Source organism: Schistocerca gregaria, chromosome 5, assembly GCF_023897955.1.
Source record: "Schistocerca gregaria isolate iqSchGreg1 chromosome 5, iqSchGreg1.2, whole genome shotgun sequence".
NCBI classification, from domain to species: domain Eukaryota; kingdom Metazoa; phylum Arthropoda; class Insecta; order Orthoptera; family Acrididae; genus Schistocerca; species Schistocerca gregaria.
The window spans coordinates 174,160,272-174,181,749 of NC_064924.1; the positions used below are offsets into that span (position 1 = coordinate 174,160,272).

Consider the following 21,478-nt stretch of genomic DNA (forward strand, 5'->3'; position numbering starts at 1 on the left):
GCCAGCGAGAAGCCTGACTACCGACAATGGCGTAAGTGCCCGCAATCAGCTCTTCGTCGGGCTTCACGATCCTCCTCCGTCCCGGAGACTGAATCGGTGAAGCCCTCCCAGCCGGTGCGACCCAAGGAACGGCGTGAGAAACCCAAGAAGAGCTCTCAGCCCAAGGAACTCGCGGTGGCAGCCATCCCACCGCAACCTTCCAGCTCTGCGTCTGAGGATGCTGTGGAGATTCTGGTGTCCGCTGAGGACCTTGATCTCGACGGTCCATCAGACGCCATGGAAAGCACTATCACAGGTGCTAAATTGGAGGCAGCAGGTGACCCAGTGGCGTAATCTCCCATCCCAGTCCCGTCAAGCCTTTCTCAGCCATGGACAACACCATCCTCCAGTGGAACTGCAGCGGTTTCTTCCACCATCTAGCTGAGCTCCGCCAACTTACTCTTCATTGCTCTGCAGGAAACTTGGTTTCCGGCAATGCGAACCCCCGCCCTCCGTGGCTATCGGGGTTGTTATAACAACCGGGCAGCTTATGAAAGGGTGTCTGGTGGCGTCTGCATCTATGTCCTGAACTCTCTTCACAGCGAGTCTGTACCTCTCCACACACCTTTAGAGGCTGTCGCTGTTCGGGTGTGGACGCCACAGGCTGTTACCGTCTGCAGTCTTTACCTTCCACCGGATGGTGATGTCGCGCAGCATGTCCTGGCTGCTGTGATAGCTCAATTGCCTCCACCTTTCCTGTTGCTGGGGGACTTTAACGCCCATAACCATCTGTGGGGTGGGTCAGTGGCAACAGGTCGAGGCGCCATCGTTGAGCATTTATTGGCGCAGCTCGATCCTTCGATCTTAAATGATGGTGCCTTCACACACTTCAGTGTGGCGCATGGCACATACTCCGCCATTGACGTTTCCATCTGTAGTCCTAGCTTCTTACCGTCTGTCCAATGGAGAGTGCATGACGACATGTGTGGTAGTGACCACTTTCCGATATTTCTGTCACTGCCACAGCGTCAGTCTTCTGGGCGCCCTAGCAGATGGGCTATGAATCAGGTTGACTGGGACTTGTTCTCCTCCACTGCCGCTATTGAGCCTCTCTCTAACGATGCCATTGATGCAGTGGTTCAATCGGTCACCACCAGCATCGTTACTGCCGCCGACTCTGCCATTCCCCGTTCTTCTGGGTCCCTTCGACGGCGGACTGTGCCTTGGTGGTCGCCTGAGATCGCTCCAGCGTCACAAGCGACATCCCTCAATCGACCACCTTATCGCCTTCAAACGGCTGCATGCGTGAGCCCGCTGCATTATCCGCCAATGCAAGCAGGAGTGCTGGGAGCGGTATGTGTCCACCATTGGCCTCCATGTCACTCCATCGCAGGTCTGGGCCACAATTCGCCGCCTCTATGGCTATCGGACCCTTGTCAGTGTCCCTGCGCTCTCACTGAATGGAGCAGTTTGTACTGACTCTGACGTCATTGCAAACCGCTTGGCAGAGCACTTTGCTATGAATTCCGCTTCTGCCAACTACCCCTTGGGCTTCCGCTCCATTAAGGAGCGGATAGAACGTCGGAGTCTTTTTTTTTTCGCACTCACCAGCCTGAATTGTACAATATTCCATTCAGTGAGTGGGAATTTCGAAGTGCCCTCGCCGCTTGTCCTGATACCGCTCCTGGGCCAGATAGCATCCACTCTCAGATGCTGAAATACCTTTCAGTGGACTGCCAGCGACGCCTCCTCGATCTTTACAACCGCATTTGGCTCGAGGGTGAGTTTTCGTCGCAATGGCGGGAAAGTCTTGTTGTCCCCATTTTGAAACCAGGGAAGAACCCTTTGGAGGTGGACAGCTACCGTCCCATTAGCCTCACCAGCGTTCTTTGCAAGTTGCTTGAACGGATGGTGAGCCGGCACTTGAATTGGGTACTGGAGTCTCGAGGCCTTCTGGCTCCGTCTCAGGGTGGGTTGCGTAAAGGCCGCTCCACCGCCGACAATCTGGTGAGCCTGGAGTCGGCCATCCGTGCTGCCTTTGCCTGCCGTCAGCATCTGGTTGCTGTCTTTTTCGACATGCGGAAGGCGTATGATACGACATGGCGTCATCACATCCTTTCTACACTTCATGGATGTGGCCTTCGGGGCCCTCTGCCGATCTATATCCGCAATTTTCTGTCGTATCGTACCTTCCGCGTGCACGCCGCGGCCTCATATAGTTCCTACCAAGTCCAGGAGAACGGTGTGCCACTGGGTTCTGTTCTCAGTGTGTGTCTGTTTTTAATAACTATTAACGGGCTCGCTGTGGCCGTGGGAAATACTGTCTCCGCTTCCCTGTATGCTGACGACTTCTGCGTTTACTACAGCTCTATTGGCATTGCAGCTGCTGAACATCAGCTACAGGGCGCAATCCGCAAGGCACAGTCTTGGGCTGTAGCGCATGGTTTTCAGTTTTCGGCAGCCAAGACCTGCGTTATGCATTTCTGCCGGCAACGCACTGTTCACCCGGAGCCGCGGCGAGCTTCTTACAGTGATGGAGTCACATAGGTTTTTGGGGGTGGTTTTTGATGCCCGGTTGACTTGGCTGCCTCATATTCGGCAGCTTAAACAGGCGTGTTGGCGGCATCTAAATGCTATGCGATGCCTGAGCCACACCAGGTGGGGCGCCGACCGATCTACTCTCCTACGGCTTTACCAGGCGTTAATCCAGTCCCGTCTAGATTACGGGAGTCTGGCTTAGGTGGGGCGCCGACCGATCTACTCTCCTACGGCTTTACCAGGCGTTAATCCAGTCCCGTCTGGATTACGGGAGTCTGGCTTATGGCTCAGCATCCCCATCTGCATTGTGGGTGCTGGACCCAATCCTCCACAGCAGGATACGCCTTGCCACTGGTGCCTTCCGAACCAGCCCTGTGGACAGCATACTTGTGGAGGCAGGTGTCCCTCCACTACGGTTACGACGCCAACAATTACTGGCTGCTTATGCTGCCCATGTTTTTAGCTTGCCCGGGCATCCAAATTATCGTGTCCTCTTCCCGCAGTCAGTTGTTCATCTGCTAGAATGTCGGTCCCTGTTGGGTTGTCCGATTACTGTACGTGTCAAGCAGCTTCTTTCCTGACTTGGGTGTTTCCCTGTTCCACCTCCTTTCCGGGCCCATCTGCGTACACCCCCGTGGTGTGTGCCTCGCCCTTGCCTTCGGCTCGAGTTGGCACATGGCCCGAAGGACTCAGTCCCTCCGGATGCCTTCCGACGCCGCTTTTATTCCATCCTGGCCACGTATCAGGGCTCTGGCGTTGTCTACACCGACGGTTCGATGGTTGCTGGTCTAGTCGGTTATGCACTAACTCTAGGGGACCATTCTGAACAACGTTCGTTGCCGGCTGGCCGCAGTGTTTACACTGCTGAGCTGGTCGCCATCTTTCGTGCCCTAGAGTATATCCGCTTCTGCTCAGGTGAGTCCTTCGTTATCTGTAGCGATTCCCTGAGCAGTTTACGAGCTCTCGACCAGTGTTTCCCTCGTTCTCGTCTGGTGATGGCTATCCTGGAGTCCCTGCATACTCTCGCCCCTAGCAGCAGGTCTGTGGTCTTTGTTTGGACCCCAGGCCATGTTGGTATCCCCGGCAATGAAACTGTTGACCGCCTGGCGAAAGAGGCCACCAGTGCGCCATCTCTGGAGATTGGCCTCCAGGCGACTGATTTGCGGACAGTCTACGCCGCAAAGTTCTCTCGTTTTGGGATGCTGAATGGCGCGGTCTGACCACCCCTAACAAACTCCGTGCCATCAAGGACACGACGACTGTGTGGCGGTCTTCCATGCGAGCCAACCGCAGGGACTCAGTCGTCCTTTGTCGGCTCCGCATTGGCCACACCCGACTCACGCACAGTTATTTACTGTGTCGTGAGGATCCCCCTCTTTGTCGTTGTGGGGCGTCCTTGACGGTGGTCCATATTCTGTCGGAGTGCGCCCTTTTAACCGTGCTCAGGCAGACTTTTGCAATGTCTGACACGCTCTCTGCTCTTTTATCAGATGACTCTGCCATGGTGGACTTGGTTTTGTGTTTTATTCGGGCAGGGGGTTTTTATCCTTTAATCTGAGTGTTTGTTTTTTAGTGTTGATTCTGGCTTTTAGCCTCTGATTTTAAACTGAGTTTTTAAAGTGTTCCTGGTGGTTGGCTTCTCCTCTTTTTCACTACGGTCTGCCAACCACCGTCACACTGTGTGTTTTAATTTGTTTTGTCTGGTCTCTTAGAGAGTATTTCATGTCCTGTTTCGTCTGCTGTCTTTCCTGTTGTTCGTTTTTTTTATTCTCTTCGGGTGGTTTTAGTTCTTATGGAACAAGGGACCGATGACCATAGTAGTCTGGTCCCTTTAATCCCACAAACCAACCAACCAACCAACCAACCGGTAATGGCCATCCCACCAGGCGGCCCTTGCTGAGGCTGGGTGGCACCCATGGGGAGGGTCCTTGGTCGGAGTGGGTGGCATCAGGGCAGATGACCCACAATCTCTCGCTGGTGGCCAGCCGCTGGCAGTCTCTAAGCGTTGTCGGGCCCAATGCAACACTCACAAATACGATCCCAAATTGTTTCCCTTCCTGGTCACACCATGGGAGGAGCGTAAGGCTCAGGATGGCAGTGACACTTATTCGCCCCAGTTCCTAGTTTGTACGACAGCTGATGGGGAGTCTCTCATGTCCACAAAGCCTCAATTCTTCGTAGAGCATTTAGAGGACGAGTTTTCGAAGGTGGAGGGCTTGTCCAAAATGCGCTCTGGTTCAGTATTGATACAAACGGCATCCTCTGCCCAGTCACGAAGGTTACTTGCTTGTAACAAGTTGGGGGATGTTTCCATTACCATCACACCCCATAAGAGTTTAAATACAGTCCAGGGTGTTATTTTCCATAGGGACCTTTTTTTGCAGTCTGATGACGAGTTGCATGCCAATTTAGAGCGTTGAGGTGTTCATTTCGTCCGGAGCATTCGTCGGGGTCCAAAGGATAATCAGATTGCTACCGGTGCCTTCATCTTGGTCTTCGAGGGTGATATATTACCAGAGAAGGTCAAAGTGATGGTCTGCCGATGTGATGTCGAGCCCTATATCCCTCCCCAATGCGGTGCTTTTAAGTGCGAAACTTCCACCATATGTCTTCCCTCTGTGCTTCCAGCTTCATATGTCGCAGTTGTGGTCGTCCACCCCATCCCGATACTCCATGTGCCCCACCTCCCATCTGTGTCAACTGCGGAGTGCACCAACCCTCTTTCTCGCTGGACTGTAAGATTCTACAGAAGGAACAGAAAATAATGGAATACAAGACCCTGGACCGACTGCCCTACAGTGAGACTAAACGGAAATTTGAACGGCTTCATCCCATGCGCATGAGGTCATCTTATGCAGCCACTGTCACTCCTGTTACAGCTCCATCCATTGCACCACATACAGTCAGCTGTCAGAGCTGAAGGACCAAACCTGCCCCCTTGAGGGTGGGGAGCACTTCCCTCCCTGTTGCTCCCGCACCATCTACCTCGGGAGCAGCAGCAAACCCCCTCCCCCACCTCCGCACCCCCAACCATCAGGGACACAAATCCCCACTTCTAAGCTGGAGAAGCGTAAGTCTTCTTCAGCTTCTCACGCTAGGAAGGGATCCCTTGCGTCACTTCCTTCCCAGGTTTCTACCAGTGGCAAACCAGACACTTGCCAGGGGCTGAAGAAGCCCCAGGTAGCTGGTCGTAGGGCTTTGCGGTCCTCTTCAGTCCCAGAGACTGGATCAAAGAAGCCCTCCCAGCAATGGCAACCAAAGGAACAGCGTGAGAAATCAAAATCAAAGACCCCTAAGACCAAGGGAACTGTGGTGGCATGCACTCCACCGCTACCTACAAGCTCTGTGTCTGAGGATGTGGTGGAGATTCTGGCATCCGCTGAGGACCTAGATCTCGCCAGTCCCTCAGACATAATGGATGTCGCTCCCGTTGGTACTCAATCGGTGGCAGCAGGTGACCCAGTGGTGTAATCTGCCTCCTCGGTCCCTTCACGCCCTTCACGCCTTTCTCGGCCAGGGACAGTGTTATCCTCTAGTGGAACTGCAGTGGTTTTTCCCACCATATTGCTGAGCTCCAACAACTTCTCAGCCTTCACCCTTTCCTCTGCACTGCTCTACAGGAAACTTGGTTTCCAGCGATGCGATTCCCCGCCCTCTGTGGCTGTCCGGGTTATTATAAGAACCGGGCAGCTTATGAGAGGGTATCTGGTGGCGTTTGCATCTATGTCCTTCACTCGCTTTACAGCGAGTCTGTCCCTCTACAAACACCTTTAGAGGCTGTAGCTGTTCGGGTGTGGACACCTCAGGCTGTTACTGTCTGCTGTCTCTATCTTCCACTGGATGGTGATGTCCCGCAGCATGTCCTGGCTGCGCTGATAGCCCAATTGCTGCCACTTTTTTCTATTACTGGGTGACTTCAACGCCCATAACCCTGTGTGGGGTGGATCAGTGGCAACAGGCCGAGGCAGTATTGTTGAGCAAGTATTGGCACAGCTCAATCTTTTCCCTTTTAAATAATGGTGCCATCACACATTTCAGTGTGGCGCATGACACATACTGAACCATCGATCTTTTGATCTGCAGCCCTAGCCTATTACCATCTGTCCAATGGAGTGAGCATGACAACTTGTGTGGTACTGACCACTTTCCAATCTTTCTGTCACTGCCACAGCGTCGCTCTTCTGGGCGCTCGTGCAGATGGGCTATGAATAAGGCTGACTGGGACTTGTTCGCCTCTTTCCAATGACGCCATTGATGCGGTGGTTCACTCGGCCACCATTGGCATTGTTACTGCTGCAGAATCTGCCATTCCCTGTTCTTCTGGGTCCCTTCAGCGGAGTACTATGCCTGGGTGGTTGTCTGAGATCACTGAGGCGGGCACTCCAGCATCACAAGCGGCATCCCTCATTGGAACACCTCATCGCCTTTAAACGGCTCCGTGCGCGAGCCCACCGTCTCATTCACCAACACAAGCAGGAGTGCTGGGAAAGGTATGTCACCACCATTGGCCTCCGTACTTTTCCATCGCAAGTTTAGGCCAAGATTAGGCAACTTTATGGCTGTCGAACCCCTGTCAGCGTACCTGCGGTTTCACGGAATGGAGCAGTCTGTACAGACTCCGACACAATTGCAAACCACTTAGCGGAGCATTTTGCTCAGAGTTCTGCTTCTGCGAATTACCCACTGGCCTTCTGCCCCCTGAAAGACCCGTTGGAGCATTTCATTTCACATGCGCCACTCTGAATCGCACAATGCTCTGTTGAGTGAGTGGGAATTCCAGAGTGCCCTAGCCGCTTGTCCTAATACGGCTCCCGGGCCAGATCGCATCCACTGTCAGATGCTCAAACACATCTCGGTGGACTGCCAGCGACGCCTCCTAGACCTTTTCAACGGTTCCTGGGTTGAGGGTGAGTATCTGTCCTAATGGCGGGAAAGCATCGTAAACCCCGTGTTGAAACCTGGCAAGAACCCAATGGAGGTGGACAGCCACCGCCCCATTAGCCTCACCAACGTTCTTTGCAAGTTACTCGAACACATGGTGAGCCGGAAGTTGAGTTGGCTACTTGAGTTTCAGGGCCTTCTGGGTCCGTTTCAGGGTGGGTGCCATAAGCGCTACTCTGCCGCCGATAATCTGGTGTGCCTGGAGTCTGCCATCCGTATGGCCTTTGCCTACCATCAGCATCTGGTCGCCATCTTTTTTGACATGCGGATGGCATACAATATGACATGGTGACATCACATCCTCTCTACACTTCATGGTTGGGGTCTTCGGGGTCAGCTCCCAATTTGCGCATTGGCCACACCTGGATAACACACAGCTATTTATCGTGCCACGAGGACCCACCTTTATGTCGTTGCGGGTCAGCTTTGACGGTGGTCCACACCTTGTTGGACTGCCCGCTTTTAACTCTGCACAGGCAGACGTTTTCGCTGCCTGATAGCTTCCTGCACTTTTATCAGATGAAGTTGTGATTGCAGATTTAGTTTTGAGTTTTATTCATGCAGGGGGTTTTTATTGCTTGATCTAAGTGTTTGTCCTTTTTTTTGTGTTGAGTCTAGCCTTTGGCCTACAATTTTAGACTGTGGTTTCTAGTGTGTTTCTTGGTGGTTGGCTTTTCCTTTTTTGTTTCTATGGTCGGCCAACCACTGTCACACTCGGTGTGATTTTAGTTCATTTTTTCTGGTCTCTGTCTGTGTCTTTCTTGTCATGTGTCATCTCTTGTAATCACCACTGTTTGTTCTTATTCTTTGTGTGTGTTTAAAGTTTGTGGAAAAAGGGACCGAAGGCCCTAGTAGTCTGGTCCCTTCAATCCCACAAACCAACCAACCAACCTACAAGTTCTTTTAACAGTTTTACTCCCTCTTCCAATGGGTGGGCCAACCTCCTATGACTCTCTGGGACCAATGTCCATGCCCCAGTTTCTGGCCTGACTGTAGCAGATGATGTCATTGTGGACGCCATTGCTATCACCGCCAATACCTTGAACGCTATTTTGCCTGGATTTTGAACTCCACCCGTTATTACCGTGCCTTCTTCCATTGCAAAAGAGAGCAGGAGGGTTGGGTGATGACCTTCTCCTCATAGAATAATGAATGCTACAATGCCGCCTTTACCATGTGAGAGCAAGATCATGCTCTCACATCCTCCTGATCTTCTGCCCCAGAGCTGGTGGACAATGTTCGCATTCAGATGTTGCAGCACATTTGTGTTGCGGGCGAGCACTTTCTCCTTCATACGTACAACCGCATCTGGGTGGATGGCACGTTTCCCATATGCTGTCATACCCATACCTAAGGCTGGTTCCAGCTACCACCCCATTTCTCTCACCAGCTGTGTTTGCAAGGTGATGAAATGTATGATTCATGCCCGACTGGTGTGGTGGCTCTAGTCTCACAGTTTACTAACCACTGCACATTGTGGATTTCGAGTGCACTATTGTGCAGTTGACTATTTCATCACTTTGTCAAGCCATGTCATGGAACAGTTTTCTGTGGAAATACCAGACAGTGTCCATTTTTTTTGACAAAGCCTACGACACTTGCTGGAGGACTCCGTACACTCCACATGTGCGTACACTCCACATGTGCGTACACTCCACATGTGCGTACACTCCACATGTGCGTACACTCCGAGGAATTCCTGCATGTTGTATGAGGCGACTAAAAGGAGTTTCACACGTTTCGGCCTTTATGTGATGGTATCCTGTAGGGTTTGACCTCCATTCTTTAAAATTTTCCCAAAGAGTGAGCTAATTGGGGAAGGGCGCCTTACAAGGTGCATCATGTCCATCGTGCATTAAGATCTTTAGCCCACTTTCTTGTCGTCACAATGCAGTCCTGCCCATTCTCCGTCTCTTGGATGATGACACCTTCCTGGGTGCATCTTCTACCATGCACTGTGCAGTGTCGTTTTCTGTGTCGACGATGACCATGGACTTCTTTGCACCTGATATCCAGCACGGTAGCCAGTCCGTTGTGGTGGGGCCACCATGTACCCTGTTGGTTATAGCCCCCAGACCACACAGGGATCGCTCTGCTAATGTCTGTGCTGTTAACTCCCCACGTATGCCGAGGGGTAGATGCCCATCCCCCTGGGGCATTGGGACTGCCAGCAATGGCCATCCTGCTAGGTGGCCTTTGCTGTGGCTGGGTGGTGCCCGTGGGGAGGGCCCCTGGCTGGAGTGGGTGGCATCAGGGCAGATGACACAGGATGAAGTGTAGTCCATCATCTGTTGCTGGTGGTGAAACACCAGCAGTCTCTAAGCGATCACGAGCTCAATTCAACGCACAGAAGTACAACCCCAAATCATTCCCCTCGCTGGTCACACAAGGGGAGGAATGTCAGGCTAAGGATGGCAGCAGATCTTATTCGCTCCGGTATCTTGTATGTTTGAGAGTTGATGGGGAATCTTTCATGATGATGAAGCTTCAGTTTGGGGAGGTGGAGGTTTGTCCAAAATGAGATCTGGGTCAGTCTTGATCAAAACGGCATCCTCTGCCCAGTTGCTTGTGACAAGCTGGGGGATGTTTCTGTAACCATCAAGCTCCATAAGAGCTGAAATATGGTCCAGGGTATCATATTTCACAAGGACCTTCTTTTGCAGTCCAACGGTGAGCTGCATGCCAATTTAGAGCGGTGAGGTGTACATTTCATCCGGCGTGTCCACAGGGGTCCGAAGGATAATAAAGTTGCCACTGGTGCCTTCATCTTGGCCTTTGAGGGTAATACATTGCCCGAGAAGGTCAAGGTGATGGTCTACCGGTGTGATGTAAAGCCCTAGATGCGGTGCTTTAATCTCTGCAAGTTCGGCCATATGTCTTATCGCTGTACTTCCAGTGTCACATGCCGAGATTGCAGACGCCCATCACATCCCAATACTCCATGTGCCCTGCCTCTCTTCTGTGTCAACCTGACTGCAGGATTCTCCAGAAAGAAAGGAAAATAGTGGAGTACAAGAACCTGGACAGACTGACCTACACCGAGGCTAAGATAAAATTTGAACGCCTTCATCCTGTGCGTATGACATCATCTTACCGTACCACTACAACAATTCTGGCACCATCAGCTCCGCTGGCCCCAGTCACCTCTTGATCGTGGGAGGCATTTCCCTTCTTGTTGCTTCTGCACCACCTGCTTCGTGAGCAACCCCCCCCCCCCCCCCCCTCCCCCCAACCATTGGGGAAATCTGTCCCCACTTCTAAGCTGGAGAAACATAAGTCTTCTTCAGCTTCTCTTGCTAGGAAGGGGTCCCTTGGGTCACTCCCTTCCCAGGTTTCTTCTGGTGGGAAAGACGACACACGCCAGTGACTGAAGAGCCCAAACAGCTGGTCGTAGAGCTTCATGTTCATCCTCGAGACCTAGATCTCGCCAGACCCTCAGACACAATGGATATAGACTGCTCAGGCAATAAATAAATGGCAGCAGGTGACTCTGAGGCATAAACTGCCTCATTGAATGTTCTGTGCCTTCCCCGTCTCACGATGTCATTCTCCAGTGGAATTGTGGCAGTTTTTTTCCATAGCGTGGCTGAGCTACGGCAACTGTTAATCTTTACACCCGCAATCTGCATTGCCCTCCAGGAAACTTGGTTCTCAGCAATGTGGACCCCTCCCTCCACGGCTATAAGGGATATTACAGGGACCGTAACAACTGTAATTGAGTGGTGCAGTTTGCGTTTATGTCCTATGCTAGGTCTGTAGTGAACATGTGCCCCTTCAAACCCCTCTTGAAGCTGTGGCTGTCAGAATAAGGATGGCGCAGGAAATAACTGTGTGCAATGTATATTTTCCTTCAGATGGTACAGTACGTCTGAATGTATTAGCTGCACTGATTGATCAACTCCCCAAACATTTCCTACTTCTGGGAGATTTTAATGCCCATAACCCCTTGTGGGGTGGCACCATGCTTACTGGCCAAGGCAGAGATGTCAAAACTTTACTGTCACAATTTGACCTCTGCCTCTTAAACACTGGGGCCGCCACAGATTTCAGTGTGGCTCATGGTGGTTACTCGGCCATTGATTTATCAATTTGCAGCCCAGGATGTCTCCCATCTATGCACAGGAGAGCACATGATGACCTGTAAGGTAGTGATCACTTCCCCATATTCCTGTCACTGCCCTAGCGTCAGGCGCACGGACGCCTTCCCAGGTGGGCTTTGAATAATGCGGCCTGGGGAACTTTCACCTCTGTTGTCACTGCAGAATCTCCCCCACACGGTAACAACGATTTGATGATTGAGGAGGTGACTAGCACAATTGTTTCTGTGGCAGAAAACGCAATCCCTTGCTCCTTAGGGTGCCCGAGGCGTAAGGCAGTCCCTTGGTGGTCGCTGGAAGTTGCTAAAGCAATTTAAGGAGTGTCAGTGAGCTCTACAGCGGCATAGGTGGCACCCTTCACTGGAGCACCTCATAGCCTTTAAACAACTCCGTGCCTGTGTTTGCTACCTTATCAAACAACGGAAGAAGGAGTGTTGGGAGAGATACGTATCCACCGTTGGGTGCCATATGTTACCTTCCCAAGTCTGAGCAAAGATCAAATGTCAGCTGTCCCCAGTGTTACCATAAATGATGAGTTATGTACTGATGCAAATGCGATTGCCGAGCACTTTGCTTCATAGAACTACCCCCCAGCCTTTCGCAAACTCAAACGGCGGCACTACATGCTGCAGTGAATCCTATAACGCCCCATTTACAGGGTGGGAGCTCCTCAGTGCCTTTGCACATTGACCTGACACAGCTCATCGGCCTCATTGCACCCACAGCCAGGTGATTAAACATCTCTCATATGACTAAAAGTGACATCTTGTCGTCATCTTCAACCGGATCTGCTACGATGGCGTCTTTCCATCGCAGTGGTGGGAAAGCACCATCAACCGGTGCTCAAACCCGGTAAAAACCCGCTTGATGTGGATAGCTATTGGCCCATCAGCCTCACCAACATTCTTTGTAAGCTGCTGGAACGTATGGTATGTCGGCAGTTGGTTTGGGTCCTGGAGTCACATGGCTTGCTGGCTCCCTGTCAGGGCAGCTTCCGCCAGAGTTTCTCTACAACTGATAATCTTTTGTCCATATATTCTGCCATCCGAATAGCCTTTTCCAGGCTGCTGGAACGTATGGTATGTCGGCGGTTGGTTTGGGTCCTGGAGTCACATGGCTTGCTGGCTCCCTGTCAGGGCAACTTCCGCCAGAGTTTCTCTACAACTGATAATCTTTTGTCCATATATTCTGCCATCTGAACAGCCTTTTCCAGGCGGCAACACCAGATTGCCGTCTTTTTTTGACTTGTGTCAAGCGTACGACACAATTTGGCAACATCAAATCCTTGCCACATTGTATGAGTGCAGTCTCCGGGGACCGCTCCCGATTTATATCCAAAACTTCCTGTCGCTCTGTACTTTACGTGTCCAACCATAGTTCCATCCGTATCCAGGAGAGTGGATTCCCACAGGGCTCTATATTGAGTGTGTCACAATTCTTAGTGGCCATTAACAGTCTAGCAGCAGCTATAGGGCTGTGTATCTCACCTTCTCTGTATGCAGACGACTTCTGTAATTCGTACTGCTGCTCCAGTACTGTTGTTGCTGAGTGGCGCCTCCAGGAGCCATCCACAAGACGCAGTCATGGGCCCTACCCCACGGCTTCCAGTTTTCAGCCACAAACTCGTGTGTCATGCACTTCTGTTAGCGTCAAACCGTTCATCCGGAACACGCACTTTACCTTAATGACGATCTACTCCCTGTAGTGGAGACATATCAGTTCCTAGAACTGGTTTTCGTCACTCGATTGACTTGGCTCCCTCATCTTCATCAGCTTAAGCAGAAGTGTTGGCAGCATCTCAATACCCTCCATTGCCTGAGCAACACAAATTAAGGTGCAGATCGCTCTACACTGCTGCAGCTGTACAGAGCCCTTGTCCAATCCCGAATTGAATATGGGAGTGTGGTTTATGGCTCGGCAGTGCCTTCAGCATTGCATTTACTCGACCCTGTGCACCACTATGGGGTTTGATTAGCAACAGGAGCGTTTAGGATGAGTCCGGTGACGAGCATATTGGTGGAGGCTGGTGTCCCTCCACTGCAGATCAGACGTATGCAACTGCTCGCCAGTTGCGCAGCACACATTCATAGTTCCCCTAAGCAACCGAATTACCGTCTCCTTTTCCCGCCCACGGCAGCCCATCTCCCGCATTGGCGACCCTGATCGAAGCTAATGATTGCAGCTTACGTGCGGTCCCTTCTCTCCGAACTGGAGTCCTTCCCTTTACCACCTCTACTTGTGGTCCGTTCATGTACGCCTCCATGGTGTACGCCTCTGCCGCAGCTTCGTCTGGACCTTTTGCATGGCCCTCAGGACTCTGTCAATTCCTCTTGATTCTTAACGTGTTCCGGGGCTCTGAAGTGGTTTACACCGATGGCTTAACGGCTGATGGTCACGTAGGCTTTGCATATGTTCATGGAGGACATATTGAGCAACACTCCTTGTCAGTTGGCGCAGTGTTTTCACTGCAGAGCTGGCGGCCATCTCTCGTGCTCTTGAGTACATCCACTCCTGCCCTGGTGAGTCATTTCTCCTGTGTACTGACTCATTGAGCAGCCTACAAGCTATCGACCAGTGCTACCCTCGCCACACTCTGGTAGCGTCCATTCAGGAGTCCGTCTATGCCCTGGAACAGTCCCACCATTCCATGGTGTTTGTTTGGACCCCAGGACATGTCGGAATCCCTGGCAACAAACTTGCTGATAGGCTGGCCAAACGGGTGACGCGGAAACTGCTTCTGGAGATAGGTAGGGTTTTCCAGCTTTGGGAGACGGAATAGTATAACAGCACACACAACAAACTGCGTGTCATTAAGGAGACTATGAATGTGTGGAAGTCTTCCATGCACGCCTCTCGCAGGGAATCAGTTGTCCTCTGCCGGCTCCGCTTTGGCCATATGTGGCTACCGCATGATTACATACTCTGCCGCGAGGACCCACCTGTGGCTCCCAAATGACAGTCTTCCACCCCTTGCTGGACTGCCCACTTTTAGCCACTCTGCGGTAGACTTAACTTTCCCTGCCTTCGGTGTTGGGCGACAATGCCTCCACAGCAGCTTTAGTTTTACGTTTTATCTGTGAGAGTGTGTTTTATACTTCTATGTAGGTTTTAGTGCATGTCCTTTGCCCCTCTGTGTCATCCACCCTAGTGCTTTTAGGGTGGAGGTTTTAATGTGTTGCAGAGTGGCTGGCTTTCCGTTTTTATTCTTGTGGTTTGCCAGCCACTGTAATTTGCTTTCATGTTTAACTTTCTTCTGTTTCTAGCGTCTCTCTGTTGTTTTCTTATCCTCTTTTGTTCCTGTTGGTGTTCGTTGCCTTCCATTCGTTCTTGTGGCTTTTCCTTTCTTTCCATTTTGTTATATGTTTCGTCCATTTTATTCTCAGACTTGTGGCATTGGTTTAGTAGGAACAAGGGACCAATGACCTCGTAGTTTGGTCCCTTCTCCCGCCTTTAAACCAACCAACCAACATATTGGCTCAGTCTGGGACACTTTGCATCAGCTGTCTGCTTTCTCCATTACAGTTGCAGTCTAGTAGTAGGTGTATCGTATCATAATTGCGCACTGAAACTAACTGTTGCAAATTATGTTGGCAACACCGATCGTGGATTACGTCAGCATTTTGTCTCTCACACCTCCTCTCTCCACAAGGTCCTAAAATATTCCCTTATTTCCGCCACCACCCATGGTACAAACCACCTGTCTTAAGAGCCACATGTAACTTGTTCAGTCACATCAAATGTCAATAGGAAAAAAATGGGCCGAAGTCAAGCAAGGTGTCGAGTAAGAACTTAAAATTGAGGTAAACTTTACTAGGAAGAAATACAAAAGTAGGGAATTTTTAGCCTTGGTGTTTTTCACAGGGGCTATGAATTTATGGCGTAGAAATGTGAAAAATGTGAAATCAGATAATGTAAAATCGAAGTTTCACTGTATTTTAAGAATAAAGTAATAAATTTAGAGGGCTGTCAAGATAGTAAAAATAAATCAGTTGCAACATGCACAGAAAATTAAACAGGTGGCATAGGGAGAAGATAGAGCACTGGAAAAATTGGAAATAACAAATAAAGAAGAGGGATTGAATTTGTTATGTAGTCAAAGTCAGCAAAAAAAAAGCAAAATGGTTATTTCCTTTCATTAAAACATGAAACGTGCAGGCATGTATGGTCAACCCCAGCTAATGTGGAGTACTGTGTTTTGCAGGTGTAAAATGTCATGACGACTAAGGGTTAACACAAATACAGTTTTTCATTTCAAGAGCAGTTTTTGATGTCATGTACTTTTAAAGCATTTGGTAGCATTGCAGTTACTACATCAGTGTGAAATTTTATCTTTTGCCAGTTATCAAAGTTCAATTGTAACCACTTTTCTTTGTTGCAGGCATTTTGTATATTTTTTATTTGTGTTGCTGTGACGTCAGATATGCTCTGCTTCTTCTTCATCCCAGTTCACTGGCTCTTTTTTGCAGCCAGTACTTACGTATGGGTACAATATGTGTGGCACACAGGTAAGCTTCTGACAAGTCTTTGTAAATAATCGTCCTATTATCTAAATTAATACACAGTGCCTTGTTTATTATATTAAAGTCAGCGCACAATTACTTAATAACAAAAATCCTCCTTTATCGAGGACTAAACAGTAATCGTGTATAGGAGTTCACCAATTTTTGCAGGATTAAAATGTTGTAAGTCTCTCTTTTTCTATTAAACATCAGCTAACTATTCAGTGTTGCAATTACTGTGACCTCAAGTGATGATATATGCTCTGATTTAACACATCACACTGTTGTTACCTAACTTGTGAGTTACCACTGTGATCCCTCCAAGAGAACTTCTTCATTTGCTCAAATGATCAAACTATTTCAGAATAACTGAGGCCATGCAACAAACCTCTTATTTTCTAAAAAGGCATAAATCTGCTTCTTTTCATGTATTGGAGCAAGCGATGGCTACTAAGGCAGAGGGAAGAAATTGTGGTGGTAGCAGTAGAAATCCACTTTGTGAAAGTGAATGTTAAAAAAAGTATTGGAATTGGTTGGTGAGTGTAAGGGAAGTCTGAGTGCCACCTTGATCCATTGCCACCTAGCAGAATATCAGTCACAGCTTGGGAATATACAGCAAAGGACAGAAGTAACATCAAAGGATATTCAGTCACATAGGTCCTTGACAGTGTGTTAAATTTTCCACAGAGTACTGTATGAGGCGTTGCTGGATACTTACTGTAATAAGCTCATAGGTGAAATTTCATGGATCCAAAAGGTGTTACGTTACAAATGTCAGTTAAATACCTTGTGCATGGTTTGGTGACAGTGATACCTTTCCTGGTTTCTCCATAAATAAAGCTAGTCCCACTGTACTGTATTCCCAGATAGTGTGATCATAATTTTTTGTCTTTGTAATTAATTATTAACTGAATATTTTAAGAGTAAAAGAAACCACTCTGGGAAAAGCAGAAGTGTTAAGTTGTTGACAAGCACACACAAAAAAGAAAGCAAACTTGCTAGCTTCTGGAAGAATCATTAACTGAAATATACAGAAACAGTCTCTGATTAGATATTAGTTTGTTCTTAGGGTTTAACATGGTATTGATGAGAGTTACAGTTTTCCGGCTTGGTATTGTTTTCAGTAATTTGTGTATCATCCCTTCTCTCCAGACTGTGGCATATGCCGTGGTTAGGTCTATGAACATGACAGATGTCTTGACGTTTTCTTGGAAATCAGTCTCCAAGTTGTTAGGGCCGGTACCTTGGTGCAGCAATTTCTCTGTGGCCTGAAACCCGCTTGCTCGGCTGGGATGTGTTCCAGAATGAAGCTGCTAATTCTACTATAAAAGAGCCTCTCAAAGAGTTTATAAGTACAGTTCAAAAGGGAAATTGGTCTGAAACTTTCAGGGTGGTCACCTTGTTTACCTGGTAAATTGCCACTATTTTTGTTCTTTTTAGCTCGTTGGGCAGTGACCCACTACCTAGGATGCTGGAGGAGAAGTGGACCAGCCATTTTTTCCACCATTTTCTTATTGCTGTTGTGTATAGTATTGCTAATGTCATATACTTCTAAATTTAAACTGCTTGTGAGCCATATGAATAAATAAAATAACATTGTTAGGGTTAGAAGTTAACTTCCAAAAATTTTATGTTATGAGTTGGATTTATTGTAGGACAATTGGTGGTTGGTATTTAATGTTGCAGTGCCCTATTAATGGCAACTGTCAACGTTTGCAGTCAATCATTGTTATTTGTGCTTGTAACAGATTTCTTTGCCTCATCTTTCTTCATATTGTATTAATGTGCTTGTATTGTATATTGAAGTGTTTCATTTGAATAGTTTTAACACTACTGTGAAATTTAAATTTTAATAACTCAGAATGCTCCTGTGCTCTTTACATGATAATGTTGTATGGTACATGCTCTTTGCAACTTAGAATATTGTTTCTCCTACGTGTATAATCTTAAACATTGTTGTTTTGTGCCTACATCAGAATTTGCCTTAACATGGGACGTGTGTTATCTGATTAAAATAACTTTGTGATAGATGTTTCAGGAAGTCAGATGGTAAGATCCAGTCACCTGACAATTTAAGTTCTTTATCGAGTGCCTGTTTTGTAATCACATGCAGGAGCCTTGTTAAGACTGGCTGACCACATTCTGTCAGCACTGCCCTTTACCACTATGATCTATCAGTCAAAGTTATTTTATCCACATTATAAATGTAGTGCAGTAGTAAAAGTATTCAACGAAGGAGAGATGACTTGGATTTTTTAACTGTTTTAACGGGTGCTCTGCACTAAAAAATTTAGCAGTATCACTAGGTGCTGCAATGATTTGTCTTTGAATATATGTATGAAACAATTACTAACAAAGAGATAGAGGGGCTGGCCATTACTTACCTCAGCTCAGTACAGCCGATAGATGTTTCTATCGGCTGTACTGAGCTGAGGTAAGTACTGGCCAGCCCCTCTATCTCTTTGTTAGTAATTGTTTCACATCTTTATATGAGATTTTCCATTAATTAGTAATATATGTGTGAAGATTGTGTGTGTGTGTGTGTGTGTGTGTGTGTGTGTGTGTGTGTGTGTGTGTGTGTGTGTGTGTGTTTGTGTGTGTGTGTGTGTGTGTGTGTGTGTGAAGTCTTCTGATTCTGAAATCTGTTAAATTATTAAGAAAAAAGAAGTAGTACATTTACACACCTTACATTTTTCTTTTCAGAGAGGGGCATTTGTTTGCCTACTGTCATTCTGTGGTTCCTGTTTGTCTATGTTGAAGCAGCAGTGCGACTTCGAGATATCAAACATCTTCCATTTCACTTGGATTTGTGCAGGCCATTTGCAGCCCATTGGTAATATATACTCTTGCGTGTTAACATATCTCTATTGTCATTTATTTTGGGAGAACAAAAGGAACTAAATTGGTGTTTAATTTCAAGTTAAGATTGCCAAAACAAATTCTCCTGTTTGTGACTTTCAGGATTATTAATTTTTATGAGCAATATTTCCAGGTTTCACTGTGAATAAAAAATTAACCAGAAGCTGTTTTAGTTGTGCTTGTCTTTCTTTATACCAGTGTACAGAGCATTCTTTATCATCATATTTGTTCTAACTTTCACTGCTGGCACACCAAAAATATCAAAATGTCTCTGGACTGCTTGTATTTGTCTGTTGCGGAGAAGTCTCAGGACGTGCATGTTCATGTTGCTGGAAAAGCTTTATTGCTAGAAACTTGGGAGTTGCCGTTTTAAAAGTACATTACTCGCCACTGGTATCAATGTCATAATCAGACTTCATGTTAACAATATAGTTATGAATTCCATTTTTGTATTATTTGTAGCAATAATATCATAAGGACATACAACACCAGATAAATCTTCTTTATTTTCAGCAGAGCATCATTAAAATTGCTAAGTCGCAAAAACATTTTCTTTTAATGTGGACATTCTTTTTGTATTTTGACCTCCTGAATTTGAAAATGTACTCAAAACATAATATCAGCCACAGTTTTTGCCCAGATTACATATATTGGCAATAATAATATACACAAAAACATGATATGAAGCTCAGCAGTAGTGCACTGCTTTCAACTGTTCAACATGTGCACCACTAATTGCACTCGGTGAAACTGTCTCATTGTAAATGGCACTGCCTGTCTGTCACTGAGTTGTGTTTGTGGAAGTAAGTTTGTGTTAGTGTACAATGTTCACCCGAGGCTGTGTAAACTCTCCTAACACTTTTTGTTACAGAAAAAAGCCTAAAGAAACATTATTGCTTTCGTGAGAAAGGTCTGCCAGGCCTATTTCAGAGTAAAAGTGGACAACATCAGTAAGACGTGGGATCCACTTCTTTTGTGTGTGTGTGTGTGTGTGTGTGTGTGTGTGTGTGTGTGTGTGTGTGTGTTTGGCATCTCTGTGGTCTGGCAGGAGCAACAGAATTACTGTACACTGATGACTGCTACTTCCACTCTTGTTTAATGGTTTCAACAAGAAAAACAAGAAGACTATCGACTATCTGAACTATATTCACTCACCCATATACACCTATACTACAGCCTCTGCAGACATCAGATACAGACGACAGTGATGCCTGAGATACTGTGCAGGAGGTGGATGAAACTGACTTTGAAGTAGGCACAGATGAAGGCCCTCATCTGTTCACTCAGCTGGACCTAAATGACATAGTCCATGATCTGGGACTGACAAAGGACAAAGCAGAGCTGTCAGGGGCAAGACTGCATGAAAGACAATTGTTAACAGCTTGTATGTCCATTAAATTTTATAGAAAGAGAGACTTGATATTCACTCAATATCTGGCTCAAAACAACCTGTTAATGTACTGCAGTAATGTGCAAGTTGTGACGGTTTATTTCAACGTTCCATATGCACCAGATGACTGGAGACAGTTTATTGACTCATTTAAAAGAAGCCTGAAGGCAGTTCTGCTGCACAATGGTAACATTGTACCTGTCAGTTGTTCTGTACACCTGAAGGAAACATACAATAATGTGAAGGTGCTTCTTACTATCATTCATTATGGGGATCACAATAGGATAGTGTGTAGTGGATTTGAAAGTGTTGGGTATGCTTCTAGGACAACAATCAGCATATACCAAGTTCCCGTATTTCTTCTGTGAATGGGACAATTGGGCTTGTAACAAGTGTTAGGAGCAAAAACAGTGATCCTGAAGGTTGGAATTGCTTCCATGGTGCAGAAAGACAAAAATATAAAGTGTGATCTTGTAGTGAAGAGAGACAGAATACTCTTGCCACCTCTGCACATCAAACTGTGCTTAGTGAAGAAGTTTGTCAAGACATTACCTAAGTGTGGCAACAGTTTCAGATATCTGTGTTACAAGTTCCACAACCTGTCATATGCTAAGTTGAATGAGAGCATGTTCACTGGTCATGATATTCTGAAACTAATACCAGATGAGGATTTCCGTCATTCAGTGAATGCTGTGGAGTGAGAAGCCTGTACTGCCTAAAGTGTGTGGTTCAAAACTTAATGGGAAACAACTATGGCCCAGAGTATGTTGACATAGCTGAGAACATGCTGACAAAATTAAAAATGCTGTATTGTACCACATTCTCTGAGTGCATCTCTTCACAGTGTGTGTGTTTCAATATGTTGTTATTTTTAAACTTGTGTTCTACTTCAATATGATTCATGTGCCATATATATGTACATACTTCAGTATGTGACATCAGTATTGGCCACATATACAATTAGTGCCAAAACTGTGGATGATATGATGTTTTGAGTATGATTTGCAAATTCAGGAGGCAGTTATACATGAAGAACTCCTACATTTGCATTGTGTAGTGGTTAGAATGTAGTGGAGGAAAGCCACTGGCAATTTGATGAAAAAGGCAAATTGTTTAATGTAGGTCAACAGATTTCCTGTACAAACATTGGATGTAGGAGTTTTTCCTTCAACTTA

At 47.3% G+C, this 21,478-nt stretch overlaps 1 protein-coding gene across 1 annotated transcript in view; it reads left to right on the forward strand.

The window, feature by feature from the left end:
* LOC126272447 (macoilin) overlaps positions 1-21,478 on the forward strand; it is a 136,913-nt gene that overhangs the window by 19,273 nt on the left and 96,162 nt on the right. The window contains exons 3-4 of the mRNA XM_049975322.1: positions 15,934-16,060; positions 18,758-18,887. Coding sequence (XP_049831279.1) covers positions 15,934-16,060; positions 18,758-18,887 — 257 coding nt within the window. The remainder of the gene's footprint in view (positions 1-15,933; positions 16,061-18,757; positions 18,888-21,478) is intronic.